General features: G+C 35.4%; 1 protein-coding gene across 11 annotated transcripts in view; it reads right to left on the bottom strand.

Annotated features, from left to right (window-relative positions):
* Positions 1–726: 726 nt before the first annotated feature.
* The window catches only part of slc16a1a (solute carrier family 16 member 1a), a 71,831-nt gene continuing 55,558 nt past the window's right edge, over positions 727–16,999 (bottom strand). For 10 of the 11 annotated variants that reach the window (XM_073952462.1, XM_073952459.1, XM_068221607.2 and 7 more), the window contains 3 exons: positions 4,636–4,779; positions 3,668–4,462; positions 727–1,794 (listed from right to left, as the gene is read on the bottom strand). In XM_073952462.1, the coding sequence (XP_073808563.1) occupies positions 1,565–1,794; positions 3,668–4,462; positions 4,636–4,779 (1,169 nt within the window). In that variant the 3' untranslated portion in view covers positions 727–1,564. 11 annotated transcript variants of the gene reach the window in all.

Here is a 16,999-nt window from a genome sequence, read left to right as displayed (position 1 = left end):
GCCTCCACAGTCACCAGATCTCAATCCAATAGAGCAATTGAGATGCTGTGTAATTGGAGATTTGCATCATGGATGTGCAGCCGACAAATCTGCAGCAACTGTGTGATGCTATCATGCATTTTAGTGCCCAAATGTACCTAAAAAGTACCTTTGAGGTAACAACATGGATCCTTCAGGTACAAGTACGTATCTTTTGAAAAGGTACTGCCCTAGTGACAGCTCCTGTACCTTTATTTCTGAAAGTGTAGTGGTATAGATAGCCTACATGGCTGTTAATAGTTTATTTCTATTTTTATTGGATTTTAAAATCCAAATAATTCCCAAAGCTAACTTAACTTGTTACAGCCTCAATATTAACTTTGCATTTTGATTATAGAACTTTACCAAAGAATTAAAATGCACTTACCTTACCGAAGACTCAACAGGACACTATAGGCTTAAAGGAGATGAAGCAATTCTTTATAGAATGAGATATGTTTTAGCCATTATTAATCAACAATCAAACAATATTAATTTAATCTGGCTCTGACAGATAATTATTTGCCATTTCAAAAGCAATTTACTATAAGACTATAAACAAATACTGCATTTACAGTGTTTTAAACAAGAACAGTCTTTCATCATTGGATTTCTAGACTTGCTCAAGGACAAGAATAAACAAAATAGCTGTCATTGATCAAAAAAAAAAACATTGCACACTAATATTGAATTAGACTATCAGACATATTAGTTTGTTGTGCATTTATTATGTTATTGTTTAGAAAACCCATATTTAGTGTCACACACACACACACACACACACACACACACACACACACACACACACACACACACACACACACACACACACACACACACACACACAAAGTCTTTCACATTTTACTTAAAACATCTAATAGATATTCAGTGGGGTTCAGGTTACTGGTGGTTCATTCCTGTGTTAAAATAAACAGTTATTCTAGAATATTAGCCAGATAAATATTGGCATTAACATCCTGGAACATATAACATCTACAGATATAGTTGTTTAAAAGAAGAAAAAAGCTATACTGCATCAGTTGGGGTTAAAATAACTGCTGCCAAACATTTAACAAATCAGAAACATTTTAATTAATGCAATAAAAATCTAATCAACATAACTGTGTCTTTTTTGAGCCTGGTAGTGCATTTGTTAAGTTATATGTTTAACTAACAGACGGAAACAATGTGCATATCTACCACTTTCTAACTTCTCAAGTGCCTTATTTGTCAGAAATCCAAAAAAAGATAGATAAATTCCTTATATGATATGATTCAATCTCTCTCAGTGTACACTAAATGCCTCAAAATAGACATACCACAGTTCATTTCCTACAGTATTGGCATACAGTATGTTGTGAACTAAAGAAAAGTTCTAAAAATAAAATGAAAAATAAATCAAGTGCATGGCCATGTGCTTACGCAAGGCACTGAAATGTTTGCATCACTGTCTCTGTAACCTGTATAGTCCAAGATGGAGACCTGGCTGTAATCGAATCCATAGACTGTACAGAAATGTAAGGATGATCAAGAATAACGAGCAGTGTCACACAGCCTCCTCTGCAGCATTGTCTTCAGCTGCTTTCAATGCCTCTACAACCTCTTTTCCAGGGTCATCCTGCTGATTGGCTTTCTTGGACTCCTCTTTTGCTTCTCTTTCCAGTAGTTTGTAATTGATGCCCATTCCGACAAACAAAAACAAGCTGCCGATCAGCAGGACAATCCCACAGCCCATGTAAGTGTACTTGTAGTCATGGTAGATGTCATTGAACTTCCCTGTAAGGGCAGACAATGTGAAAAAATGTAAAAAAAATCCATTATACATGATTAGTTTTAATGAAATTAAATAAAAGTTATTTTAAAAAGGCTGATAATAAATCATGTCTTATTTGTTTCTAATTAAATATATTTTGGGGTTTTCTAGACACTCAAAGCACTTTACTCCTCATCCACCAGTGTGCAGCATCCACCTAGATGACACGACAGCAGCCATATTGCACCAGCTCACACATTAGCTGATTGGTGGAGAGGAGACATTATGAGATGAGTGTTTATGATTGTGGTTATGAGGCCATGATGGCCAGAGGCCAGTGGGCAAATTTTGCCAGTATGCCAGGGCTAAACCCCTACTCTTTTTTTTTTTGCTCACTGAGCACTATAGTCCTCATCAATATACTGGGCTGTTAGAACCAACACAGGCCCTGAGCGCCCCCTGCTGGTTTCACTACACAACTTCCAGCAGCAACCTAGCATTCTTATATGGTTTCCCATCCAGACACAGCCCTGCCTAGCTTAAGTATGCGACCATGTGAGAGTTGCAGAGAGCTAGCTGCCAGTGCTAACTTGTAAATAAATATGAATTAAATATGTAAATAAATATTTTACGTAAAAACAACCTTAATGGAAAAAGGAAAAATTCATTTAGGTCAAATACATTTAGTTGACAGTTTCTTTGGGTTGAGTTAAAATCTATCCTGAATTTCTTATTAAAAACTATTGATTAAGGTGATTCTGGGCTCTTTTTATACACATCAACACTTTTAGGTAAAAACCTATCCGAAAATGTATTTCTGGGGTAAATGTAATTTCTTAGTTTAAAAATTAATAGATGCAGAGATTTCTCTGTTTTTGGGAACATCAAAATTTTAAGTTCAAATGAATTAGAATGCAAAAAGGAAAATCAGTGTCTAAGGTCAAAGTAGTTGACGCAGGCGCTTCTGTAGACTTTAGTAATGAACATTAGGATTTTAGTTCAAAATTTCTTCTTGGAAAAAAAGCAGTTGATGCAGATGCTTCAAAACTTTTTCAATAAAAATCATGATTTTAGGGGAAAAACTAATCAGAATGTTTAATAATTTTTTAGGTTATGTGACTCATAAAAGGTTTAAATATTAATTCATAAATTTACTTTAAAAAGTTATAGTAAAAAAAAAAAAAAAAAAAAAAAAAAAAATATATATATATATATATATATATATATATATATATATATATATATATATATATGCTTTGTTTTGAAATTGATTTTAGGTTAAATTTTAGTTGTAAACAGATGTTTCTGTGGACTTTTGTAATTTTAAGTTACTATTTATTTATTTATTTATTTTTTAAAAAACTAAAACTGTAAAAAACTGTAGACTATCGAAAAAATATACAGCTTACAGGGGCTAATAATATTAACCTTAAAATGGTTCATAAAAATTAAAAACTGCTTTTATTCTAGCAGAAATAAAACAAATAAGACTTTCTCTAGAAAAAAATATATATTATCAGACATACTGTGAAAATGACCTTGCTCTGTTAAAAATCATTTGGGAAATATCTAAACAAAAATAAATCAAAGAGGGGCGAATATTTCTGACTTTAACTATATATCAGTGAATCAATTTCCTGAACAAGTATTTACAAACCTGATTTACTCTTTGTAATTTGTGTAATTTTGTCTTTTTCAAGAGGGTTTTGGTTTTCTAATGGTGGATCTCCGGGGATTGACAGCTTGTCATGTCCTCACACCAGTAAACATGTTATTTGGTTGGAGATGAAGGTGGAGGGGAAGACATTATCACTCCATAAATATTACAACTGCAATTTTAATTCTGATTTCATGTTGCCATCAAATCTATAAGATGTATACCCACACCATGCTTACCTAGTAAAGGAGGCCCCAGTAACACCGGCCCGCATTCCACAATCGTCACCAGTCCGACAGCACTGGAGAACCGCTGAGCCCCAACGAGATCCATGAGGGTCTCGAACAGCACCGAGCTCAACCATCCAAAAGCAAACCCAAAGAAAATGGCATAAATCACAAAGCCGGTGTAGTCTGTGGACAGAGGCGCAAGCAAGTGGCACACACCATTGAGGAGAATAGAAGCAGCGAAGAAGTGCTGCACCCTCGGTCTCACCCATTTTGTGTTGGCGACTATTCCCATTGACGGCCGTGCGACCATATCAACAAATGCCAGAATAGAGAGCAGAAAAGCCGCCTTCTCCCTGGGAATTTGCTTGCTCTTAGCGTAATTACTGAGGAAGACAAGAGGAGAGAAGAGGCCGAAGAACATGACCACATTCCCCAAAAGGTAAAGCAAAAAGCCACGGTGCTTGAAGAGTGTCAGATCGATAAAACCATTGATGACCTCGACCACCGTCTTTCGCTCTTTGGCTCGGCTGTTACTGTTGTCGGCCTTAACAGCAGGTTGGGGTTTTGGCCCAATAGGTCTCATGAGTGATCCTGCGACACAACAATTGAGCAAAAGTCCACCCAGGATCAAGAAACTCCCTCTCCAGCCAAACTGATCGAAGAACCATGTGTTTAGAGGAGCTAGAGTTGACAGGAAGACCGGGCTTCCTGCCATAGCGATGCCATTAGCAATTGGACGCTTTTTGTAGAAATATTTGCCGATCATTGTGAGAGCTGGGTTGAGATTAAATGCGAGTCCCAGACCTGGAAAACATCAAAACAAATGGTTGTGAAAAAATGAAATCAGGTCCACGGGGTGATATTAAAATGTCATGATTGTGTAACATCAGCAGGAGCGCTATTACTGCAAAATTGCAACGGATGAGAGAGTAGATTTTTTTTTTTTTTAAAGAAATAGCATTTTGTTTTAATTATACCTCCCACAACACCAACACAGAAGTATAAGCCCTCAACGGTATTGCAAAATGAGGCAGCGATGAGCCCTGCTCCTGACAGACAGCCTCCTAAAATCATGATAGGACGACTTCCATATTTGTTGACCAGGATACTGCTGACAGGACCTGAAGAGGAGAGGATTTACACAAAAACAATATACAATAATAAACAGCTATGAAAAAATATATGAAGAGGCCCCTTCTCAGTTGTCTACACTCTCAGACTAAAAGGTACATGTAGGGTTGTTGCGATACCGTTAATTAATATTACAATACTATAACAGCTGAAGTGTCACGATACCAAGTAGTATTGCGATAATGTTATTCATAACTAAAATTTTAAAGAAAATTGTCAGACATACTATATTTTACGTTATAATAGGCTTACTTTAATGTAATTCATAATTTCCTTAAGGCCGAAAAGTATTATTTGCACCCCACTTTACCTAAAATGTATTAATTTTTGGGTTTATTTTGTAGATAAACACAAACAAAAATACATTAAAATAAAAATACAGATTATACAAAATAAAATCTGTCACAAAAGAAACTCCAACATAATTAGGCTACATGAAGTGGTCAAAAATTGTTTCAATGTTTCCGGCTGCTATTTTGGGTTTTCCAACTATTTTTTTTTTCAGTTTTCTCAGGTAACAATCCAAAGTAATTCAAAATTTCTGTTTGTTAGTTGTATGTTGAAAGAGACTGTTGTGGTCGCTAATAAATCATATCAACAGGAACAGAAATGAACTGATTTAGATATGCGTTTGAAATAAAGCATTAGAAAACGTGCAATAGGCTCTACACAGTTTTGCAACCTTAAAGAGCTCCACAGACTATTCAAATAAAATGTTCTATTGTTGCACAAATGTGTGAGCATTTTAGTGACTTTTCCACAGGTAACATTATATATTGAAGATAAACCATAAATGACGATACTACTGTTAACAAACTACAGTGGCACCGCCAGTATTTTGGAGCCATAGTATGCGATACTACCATAGCATTGGTAAACCGTGCAACCCTAGTAAATGGTGGTACAAATAATGTTCCTTAAGGAACAGTTTTGTACCTTTGTAAAAGTTGTACCTTATCCTCCTGAGACCCAAAGAATTTTTTTTCTGTGATATCCTACATCCTTTGGGTTAAAAAAAAGGGTTTTTACACTTTGTTTTTTTTTTAATTTTACAGCATGTCCACTACAGTGGACCACAGGACCATTTTAGTTTGAAACGACCGCCACTCAGACAACAAACTGTGCAGAATATGGCTGTAACGGGATATTAATCCAATACTGATGTAACAAAAATTTTTTTTCCCTTTTATATTGAAATTCCTGAAACAGTTTAGTCTAAAAGAGAGCCAAACTCAAAAAAAAAAAAAAACAGAAGTGATGTTAATCCAAAACAAATTTAACATAAAAGCAATTTAAAACTGATTGTCATTCTCTGTCTCTATTTCTCTAATTGGCTGATTGTCAGACTCTAAATCAGAGTCTCCCTTGTCTATCTTATAAAGCATCCTCTCTGCTTCAGTTCTGCCCCCTACAACATGCAGTCATTAATTACATTAAGATGGTCCTGGTGTCCACTATAGTGGACATTTAAAAAAGGATTATAAACACAAACAAGTTGAAAGCTTAATGTATAGTTCCTGACACTTTAATAAACAAACAAATATGTAATAATAATAGTAAAATAACATTTATAAAGCAAAATTTTACATGCCTCTCTCCTTCCCATAAAATGTGAATTTTTGTATGTCGGCCATTTTGAATGCAGTGTAAAAAGTGGTTCCTAGCATGCCAGCCAATCAAATGACATATCACTAGAAAGCCCAGAATGTCCTTATAACAGTACAACAGGACTTGACAGAGTAGCTAAAAAAATGTAAAGAAAATTCATGAAAACGCAATTTCCACTACAGAGAACACAAGTCAATGGGCGGGATTTGGATTTTGCATAATTTCAAAAAATCTTCAAGTTTCAACTGATCTCTGGACTTCATTAATAAACTGATCCTTTCAATACTTTCCTTTATATAAATAAAATTAAGGATTAAACATATCAGAATTTTGTTATCGGCCCAATAACAATGGCATTTATCAGCCAATATCAACATAGCTGCAGATATATTGTGCATTCCTACATTATTTAAAATGGTGACTCGTCGACCCACGCCTTGACTAGTGAACAAAGGAGCTGATTGAGATGCACCCATTGATTTATAAAGTTAGTGTGCTTGAAGATTACATTGTTGTTGAATAGCATGCTTGAGATTAGGTAACAAAATATGTGGTGTGTGAAGACAAATCAAGGTACAAAAAAAGAACAATGGTTCGAGAAACACCCAATTCCAACTTATCAAGACATTCAATGGGAAAGAGAACAAAACGTAACTCTGGACTTGATTTTATCCATTGGGAATTGATGGGGTTGGCCCAACTAACTACTTCAGTTCTCCAGATGTGATTCTTTGGATTTATTTTTGGCCACTCAAATCCTCCTTAACAGTGTGTTAAGATACGATAGACAAATGTCCATTTCCAGGCTGATTCACTACACTCCCAGTTTGACCAGGAGATTCCTTATTATTTCCCTAATGGATATTCAGTGCTATTTTCGTAATTACACATCCTATTTTTGGAAACTCAACAACCTTTTGCCACAAATCACAGCAGTGTCTTTATTCTTGCCCATTGTGATGAATGACTGAGGCTGTGTGCAAAATGACCCCTATCCCTTTAAAGTCTTCATAGAATAGAGTGTTTTTTTTTAGATGTTAGTATCAGTATGTTAGACTTAAGGATATCTAAAAGCGAAGTTTGGTCATCACCTCATATACCTCAGAATCTCATCAAATATTCTGACCAATCAAATGATTTCTAGTATCTGACTTGCCCCGCCCTCTTCAAGACACTATTGCTACAATATGAACTCAACCAAAAAAGGAAAGGAGCTACTCTATACTCTCTACTCAAACTGCTAGAGAATAGCCAAAATTGACAAAAGAGTTGAAAATCTAATCCATCTCAGGGATTTAACAGCCATCAAACAAAATGGCATCCTTTCTGGTGCTCCAATTCACTCATTTAAATTCACTCTTTCAAGTGGATTATATTAGAGGACTAATGTAGGGAATAGGGAATAAGGGCATACGGGTGTGATTTCAGATGCAGTCTAAATGAGTTTAGTTTGTGTGTATAAAATTCAAAATCAAAATGGCACTTTTACCTGTTCCCTGGTGTACTAAACACATGTAAAATCAAACAGAAATATACATTGTTAAGAATTTTCTGTAGAATATACAGTAACTTACTGGCAGACGTTACCAGTAACTTACTGTAAATCAATCACAGCGAAAATACTGTATTTACATTTACAGCACCATTCATCTTGCTGTATGTATTTACAGTACTGTACATCTTTGCTGAAAAAATATACAGTAATTTTCACAATGCAACTTAAAAATGCAGTAACATACTGCATAACTGTCCTACAGTAAAATTCAGTTCATAATACACCTAAATACTGTGTAATTACAAAAATTGTTAACTGTAGTTGTTGTGCAACCTTTCCTCTGTAACTTACCGTAAATAAATAACACCAAAATTACTGTATTTACGTTTACAGCACCATTTATCATGCTTTATGTATTTACAGTATTGTATATATATATGGCAAAATATACAGTAATTTTTACAATGCAACTTTAAAATACAGTAACATTGCATACCTGTCTTACAGTAAAACACAGCTTATTTTACAGCTAAATAGTGTGTAATTTGCAAAAATAGTAAACAGTGAATTCATTGTTTGCACATTAACGGAAGTTTTATATATTTTTTTAATAAAATGGTGATATTTTTGCAAATGTTTATTCTCCATAATAACAGGAGACCACAAACTTTGAGCAAAAGATCCATGGGTTTAAACAATAAACACTCTTTTTTTTATGGCCTTTCTCTCTCATATTTACCATACAGGATCAATATCGACAGTAGGCAATTTTATCTTAGTGACTTATTCATAAATCACCAGAAATGTGTAATGATAAAACAAAACAGTCTGTGTTCAGGCCACCAGAGGGCATTGCAGATCTGCAGAGATGAACAATAGAGTTTGACATTGCATATTACTGCAGTAATCATCAAACTGCAGATTTTGCTGTTTCCAACCATCAACCGAGCAGAAGATGTTACATGTGAAATGCAGAGGCTGAAAGACCGATCTTTAGGTTAATATTCCAGATCTGTTTCACCCCATCGCAAACTTCAGCCTCAACAAAACAAACTGATATGTTGTGATACTCCATTCCGCAGCAATCCCAGAGGTATTTCCAGTTACGTGCTTGTTTTAAGACTTCATGTACTGAGTCCAAATCCTATCATGAATGTAGGAAGGAAGCCTGCTAATCATGTATAAAGCGGGGAGTGATGCACGTCTTCAGCTTCCAGTACAATAGACTGCCTTGTTTGCCTCTCTAATCCACCTCATACAGCGGGGGCGAGAGTCACTGCGAACATGTAGCAAAGAACACATTAACACATTTATTCATGCGCAAGTTCATTAGAGGCACATACACAGCCTTATAGTTTACCCCACAATGACTACTTATAACAGTACTTTACTACAGTACTTTAACCAGATTTAGGCAATCATGCTCAGACTGTACTGTTGGATTGGGGTGGGGGGAATGAACACTTTTCTGATCGTGTGTGCTTGTTGTGAATTTGTTGATCAGTATATCTAAGAAATTGAACAATAATAACAATAATAATCATTTATTTATTCATTCATTTCCCTTCAGGCTTAGTCCATTATTTTTCAGGAGTTGCCACAGCGGAATGAACCGCCAACTTATTCAGCATTTGTTTTAAACAGCGGATGCCCTTACAGCCGCAACCCAGTACTGGGAAACACCCATACACTCACACATTTACACACACACACACACACTCATACACTGAGGGCAATTTTGTTTTACCCAATTCACCAGTATCGCATGTCTTTGGACTTGTGGGGGAAACCGGAGCACCCAGAGCAAACCCACGCCAACACAAGGAGAGCATGCAAACTCCACACAGAAACCAGGGACTCGAACCGGCAACCTTTTTGCTGTTCTGCCTACAATAATAATTATTATTATTTGAATTTTTTAATAGATATTTAATATCAATGTTTGTACAATTAATTTTTTTTCATATTACTACTATTACTAATAATCCTTATTTACTTATTTCACTTTTTCATACTCATTTATATAATTGTTTCATTACTTTTGCTATTTATTTGCATACTTTTACATATGAATTGATTTGAATGAATGAATTTATTAAATCATATCATGTTAAATAAATATATTAAAATTCCTTTGTAATAATTAATAATCACTTAAATAATATAATATTTATTATTATTAATAATAAATTATTTAAAATACAATTAAATTAAAATTGGTGGGATGGATGGCGTAGGGGTGTCGTGGACAAAAGTGAGTGGGATAGGGGTGTCGCAGACGTACGTGAAGAGGGTTGGGGAGTCGCGAAGAAAGTGGACGGGGTTGATTTAGGGAAGGGGGGGGGGATCTGTAAAATGAGGTGCCGGATCTTGAGTTAAAATTAAGCCCTGGTTATACTACATATACTTCTTCTTTGGAAGTGGGTGTGGCAAAATGACTCGACAGCGCCACCTATGCACATTAGATAGACTGGCCCCCGAGCTATGTTCCACGCACATGCACGAAAATTGGCATTCACATCTAACATGCCAAACCCTACAAAAAGTCTCTTGGCGCAAAATCCTAACAGCAAGTAAGGTATTTTTAACTTCCTCCACCAAAAAAGTGCAGTTTTTGCCATTTCCAGGCATTTTAACAAACTCTTCCTAGGGATTTAATCGGATCAACACCAAAATTGTTTTTGTCATCTAAAGGCCTTGGTCATGTTAAATTGCGAACATCTAGAGTTTTTGTTGAAGGCCGTGTCCGTGGCAGCCTTGCAAACTTTTCGCCACGGAACAGGAAGTTGTTATAACTCAGGCATGCATTGTCCGATCCGCCTCAAAATTCACACGTTTGATAACAGTCCTGACCTGAGCATGAATACATGCCAATATCCAGTTACAGTTATAGTGCCACCTGCTGACAACAGGAAATGACATGTTTTACAGTGTAACAAACTTCTCCTACAAATTTTACCACCTTGAATCCATGTTCCATTAGTTCAGTACAAATGCCTTTGTGATGCTATTTGTGAAGATCTAGAGTTTTCGCCGAAGTGCGTACTGTCTGTTGCGAAATGACAAAATTTAGTGCTTCGCCATGGAGGAGGAAGCACCTATAACTCAGTCAAACAATGTCTGATCTGCCTGAAAATTCACAGGTTTGATGGGATTCCTCTCCTGAAGGCTCTGTCATCCTGAGGCCACCAGGCGGCGGTAAGCACGGGTGCGTGGTCTCTTTCATCTCTGCTTGCAGCTTTAATTTAAACTTTGAAACTACTTCAAACTTTCAGACGAGGCTTTGTCAAGCCACCATAAAGTTTGTCCATGAATTTCAATTTTCAAGTCTTATTTAATTTTACATTAAGAAGATAAAAGTTCCATTTGCAGGTTATGTACAAAACCAAACAAAAAACGAATCTACAGAAATACAATATCTCTAGAGAAAGAGAGTGTTTTGAGTTTCAATGCAAGGGTCCCAAACGTAAAATTGCTTAGGGCCCCCAAATCACCCAAGTCTACCCCTGATTTTGCAGCCCTACAGTATATATACACCCATCTGCACAAGCAAAAAACAGCTCAATCCACCAACACTTTAGTATATAGGAAACCTGTATGAGAACAATCATTATAGATGCAAAAATGACTAAATTACCTTTAACTATTCAACTTCCAGAGCAGTTTGCAGTTTTTTTGCACTTACTTTAGTACAGTTTAAAAACAAAGTCAACAAAATTAATTTGACTGCAAATGCACCACAGGCCTCCTGATTTCCCATTTGAATATTTACTAAACGAAGCCCTGGGGTGGCATTAAACAAAACCTCTCTCCTGACAGAGCAGATCAGTCCGCGTTCATGTAAATACCCTCATATCTGGACTTCTCTCGCTCAAGGCAAACCTCCTCTGGGCTGCCCGGGTCACCGACAACAAGCTTTACTGCACTAGAGGTCTATGCAGGAAGATGTCTTGGCCTCGAATGCCAAAACAACACATCGCTGGTAAAGATATGAACACCTTCTGACAGTATTTAGCTTAGAGGGCGTTCAGACCTCCTCACAAACGGTGGCTGAGACAGCGGCTGTTTATGTGAACAAGGAGAAAGGGCATCAAATAACAGTTAGAAAGAGAAATGAGTGCAAAAGAGGGAACACGACACATGTCAGTCATGAACAGCATCAACCTGGAGTCTGGAATTTAATGGCATGCATAATGTTGAATATGTAAAATATTGCTAATTTGGATGTGCAGAATCAAATATTCTTAGAATTTTGTATTGCCTATACATACATCTATGAGAACAAATTGTCACTTGAGCACTTTCAGTTTGATTTGTATTATTTAGATATTGGATGGAGTATTTTATTAGTTTTATTCTATAAAGATGTAATAACATCTCTTCTAAATGTTATTTAAAAAAATTTATTTTTATCAAAATAACAGAGTTTCCATCTGTTATAGTTGAAAAATCTGAATTATTAGCGCCATGATGACAGTAAATAACATTTGACTAGATATTTTTTAACACAATTCTATAAAGCTTAAAGTGACATTTAAAGGCTTAACTAAGTTAGCTAGGTTAACTAGGCAGGTTAGGGTAATTAGTCAAGTTATTGTATAATGTTGCTTTGTTCTGTAGCCTAAAGAGGCTAATAATTTTGACCTTAAAATCGTTTTTAAAAAATTAAAAACTGCTTTTATTGTAGCCGAAATAAAACAGATAAGACTTTCTCCAGAATAAAACATATTATCAGACATACTGTGAAAATGTCCTTGCTCTGTTGAACATCATTTGGAAAATATTTAAAAAAGGGGAAAAATAAAAATCTAATGGGGGCTAATAATTCTGACTTCAACTGTATATATGAACATTGGTTAAAATATTGTTATTGTGTTGTTGCTTTTGTTGTGATTTTTGACACACACACACACACACACACACACACACACACACACACACACACACACACACACACACACACACACACACACACAATAATATAAATTAATTAAATTAGATTAAATCAATAAATAACATTAATTAATTAATACACAAAATAAGTAAATAAAAATATAGTTTTTTTATTTTTATTTATCTATAAAAAATATTTATATAAGTATATCAAATAAGTAAACATTAAATAAATCAATTAAAATACATTATTTATTAAAATATATAAAAAAATGCAAAAATTTAAAATTCATATATAAAAAAATTACATAAAAAATTTATATATTTTATTTGTTTATGAAATATAAAGAATTATATATAATAAAAATATTAATTAAATGAATCATTTAATAAAATAATAATAAAAATTAATACATTTAAATATTATAAATAAAATCAATAAAAAATATAAATTATTCTATATATTTTTATATTATATATGATTTTCCACCACAGCAAATGAAAACATTTGAAATATATTAAAATAAAAATTATTTCTAAAAAAAAAAAAAAAAACAAGAACTATTAATAATATATCAAGAATAATTTATTTTCAATTTATAGCATAATCATTATCATTTACTCAAAGAATATTGGTCTCTTTATTTGATTCTCCAGAGGTATATTCATTTAGTACCAGTAGCGCTGTATAATGTGATTCTGTACATCATTGTTTTGAGAAGAAATCTTGCATGCGTGGTTAGCTGTGTGATCATCTGGGTCATGTGCTGTGTGTTTCTGCATTACAGTGGGGAATTAGCTCTGCTGGGCCAGAAGGGGCAGTGTAGGAGGACGAGGTCAAATGTAAAGTCATGTGCCACTCACAAGTTCTCATGGCCATAATATCAGCCCACCAGCACAAACTCAAGACTCTGTCTTCCAAAAACATCCCCACTGACTACCTTGCACACAACTGACAAATGAGGGCAAAAGAACAGGTATATTGTTAAGTAAGATATACAGCAAAAGTGGGCTCAAAGAGGAAAATAAATGTAAATTTTTTTAAAAAAATGCACAGTACTACTCAAACTTAAAATAAAACACTAAAATAAACACTACCTAACCAATTGAAAAAGAAGAGCTGACGTTTCCATTTAAAGAAACAGACCACTGCGAAATGAAAATTTACTCAATTTACTCACACTGAAGTGGTTCTAAACCTTCATGAGTTTCTGATCACACTTTATTTTGATGGTCCGTTTGTTACATTGCATCTACATGCCAACTAATTCTCATTAGATTATAAGTAGACTGTTAGGTTGGGGTTAGTGTAAGTTGACATGTACTTGCAAAGTTTCTTATAGTCAGTTAAATGTCTGTTGACGGAGCAGATATTAAGCAGACAGTCTACTAATACTCAAATGGACCATCAAAATAAAGGATTACCCACTTTCTTAAGTCTGTTAAACACAAAAAAATAGTATTTTGAAGAATGTTGGAAACCTGTAACCATTTACTTTTATAAAAGGAAAAAACAAATACAATGTCAATGGTAATGTTTCCAACATTTTTCAAAACATCTTACAGAAGAAAGAAACTCATAAAAGTTTAAAACACGTAAAGGGTGAAAAAAAGGTAATTAACCAGTAGTTTATAGCATTGTGATCTGCCAAATGCTAACAAATAGTGTAATATTAAACCACGCAAAACACTGTCCCTTTCCTTCCGTTTAAAGCCACGCCTCCTGAAATCACGAATGTGGACCGTAAAAATGACCGCAGACAATCCACTACATCATGTCATTCGCCAGTTAGTAAACTTTATAGTACTTTATAATACTACAATTCCCAAAAAAAAACTGCATTATATCTAGCACTTTTTCAGTTGTGTAGCAAACAAAACTTGTCATAATGTGCAATATTTTATGCATGCAAGGAGAGCTGGTCTCACATTCTCATGTGTTGTCCTGAAGCAACCTCTGTATGCTTAATGGTTGGCTGGCAGCGTGCAGGAATTACACTTATTACTAAGCCATATACTTACACGCTATTTCAGACCGAATATTCAGAGTAGCATGGTAAACAATTTAGGCAGCGCGTCACAGGCTGTCATTGTTCAAAAATGAACCAATGTGAATATAAAACCAACTTCAGCTCAGTAAAGCAGACTAGGTGAAATAGTGTTATATACTGATGTTTTATTATTAAACTAAATAAAAATTATTATCGATTCTGAAAAATGAACCTTTTGAAATCGAGTATAGTCACATCAATCTTACACCAGCAGATTTCAGTAGCTGAACACTTCTGTGCATGTAACTCATTCATAAAACAATACAATCTACATCAGCTTTGCATGACTAAAATAGTTTTAAAACAGAACATCATCTGTCTAAAAGAAATACTTCAGTCATGGTGTCGTCCTTCCTCCAGCGTGCAATAGTAATTCCAATATTGATTCAGGAATTTTAAAAGTTTTGATTCAGCATTTGTTATGTGTACAGGTGAACACGCGCATGTGAAGGTGCAAATGGTAGATCTGTGTGAACAGATGCAAATCTGCATTTGTTGACAGACAGTTTGGGCTACTTGTCAGAATCATGGAAATTGTCGGCCTGATAATTTTTAATTGGATGAACATTTTTTTTGTCTTGTGCCTTACCCAGAATATATAAATACATATAAATACATTTTGATAATTTACTTTAATCATTACTATTTGATTGTGAAGAGACTTTCAACCAGCACAACAACAAATGTTTCTAAAGAAAATCACCTACTGCACCTATAGGGATTAAAATAGTTAAGAACTGTTTAAGAACACAATGCATCAGTTAAAGTTAAATGAATTGTTGTAAACCATTTAACAAATCAGAAACTATTAAACTTGAAAACACAGGGAGAACATGCCAACTCCACACAGAGATGCCAACTGACCCAGCGATAGTGCTAACCACTGAGCCACCGTGTCGCCAATTCTGCACATACTTTGCTTAATTTTACATTTTAACACACTTTTTAAAAAAAGCAAAGTTAACTAATCGCTTCTTCAAATTGCTTGTGTTGCATGTAGTTAGTACATGGTGTAAAGGGGTATTCACCTAAAATTCAAAATTCTGTAATCATTCACCCCCCTCCTTTTCTTGTTGCGAATGTTTACAGGTTTCCCTAACATTCTTCAAAATATCTCCTTTTGTGTTCAACAGAAAAAAGAAACTTATACCAGACTGAATAAATTTGGGACTAAGGGCCTACTCACACTATGCTATCCGAACCGTGGCCAGGCCCGTTTCCCGGATCGTTTGAGAAGTGTGAGTGCGCTGAATCGGGCTCAGGCACGGTTCACTTGGCCGGCCCTGGCCCGGTTGGAAGAGGTGGGCCTGAGCGCAGTACGTTTGTGGTGTTAGTGCTTAACGCGCCAAAGCCCGAAACTGAAAGCAAGATGTGACTTTAAGGGACTGTTTCATATGGATTTAATCATTCTTACTATTCAATGAACGCAAAATGCCGTAGTTTATTAAAGACACAAACCCCTCACTGCACCACAGCTGCGCACCTTCAGCAAACCTTCTCATTCCTGCAGCACGAGGGCTTTATGATTTTTATGAGCGTCAAAAGTGGCGGATCTGTTCAGCAAAATACCTGACTGCGTGTCACTGCATCCCTAAGGACTGTTTGGCGAAATATTTTACTGCATGTCACTGCATATCAAACGACTGAAACGATATAACTAGAGAAATCCCTACTGCGCTGCTGAGTGAGAGCGCTTTACACTGAACAGCACAGCAGCAGAGACGCAAGCGTGCCTTGGCCCGATTGTGGTGTGAGTGCGGGCCGTCGGGGGAAACAGGAGGGGGACAAGCGTGCTTTGGCCCGGTTCGAGGCAATTGTACCTAGTGTAAGTACGGCCTAAATATTCAATTATGGGTGAACTAACCCTTAAACATTCCATGTGTTCCCGAAAGAAAGTCACAGGTTTGGAACAACATGAGGATAAGTTCAAAAAAGATCAAAAAGCTTTTATTTTTGTGCAACTCAATTCCCTGGTGCCTTTTCTAAAGGTTAAGCATAAGCAAACCACACTGACACAATAGTGCACTAATTGGCTTTAGTATTTATACCTTGAGTATAACCAAAAATAAGCACAATATCATCAGCAACTCATACCCGCATTTCATATATCTGCAGTTTCTTTTTTATATTTGTTGCTCAGTATCGTGAGAAGGAAAGCGTGCA

This window comes from Danio rerio, chromosome 6 (assembly GCF_049306965.1).
Source record: "Danio rerio strain Tuebingen ecotype United States chromosome 6, GRCz12tu, whole genome shotgun sequence".
Taxonomy (NCBI): Eukaryota; Metazoa; Chordata; class Actinopteri; order Cypriniformes; family Danionidae; genus Danio; species Danio rerio.
The sequence above is the reverse complement of the archived record's forward strand: the minus strand, read 5'-3'. Positions and strand labels throughout refer to the sequence as shown.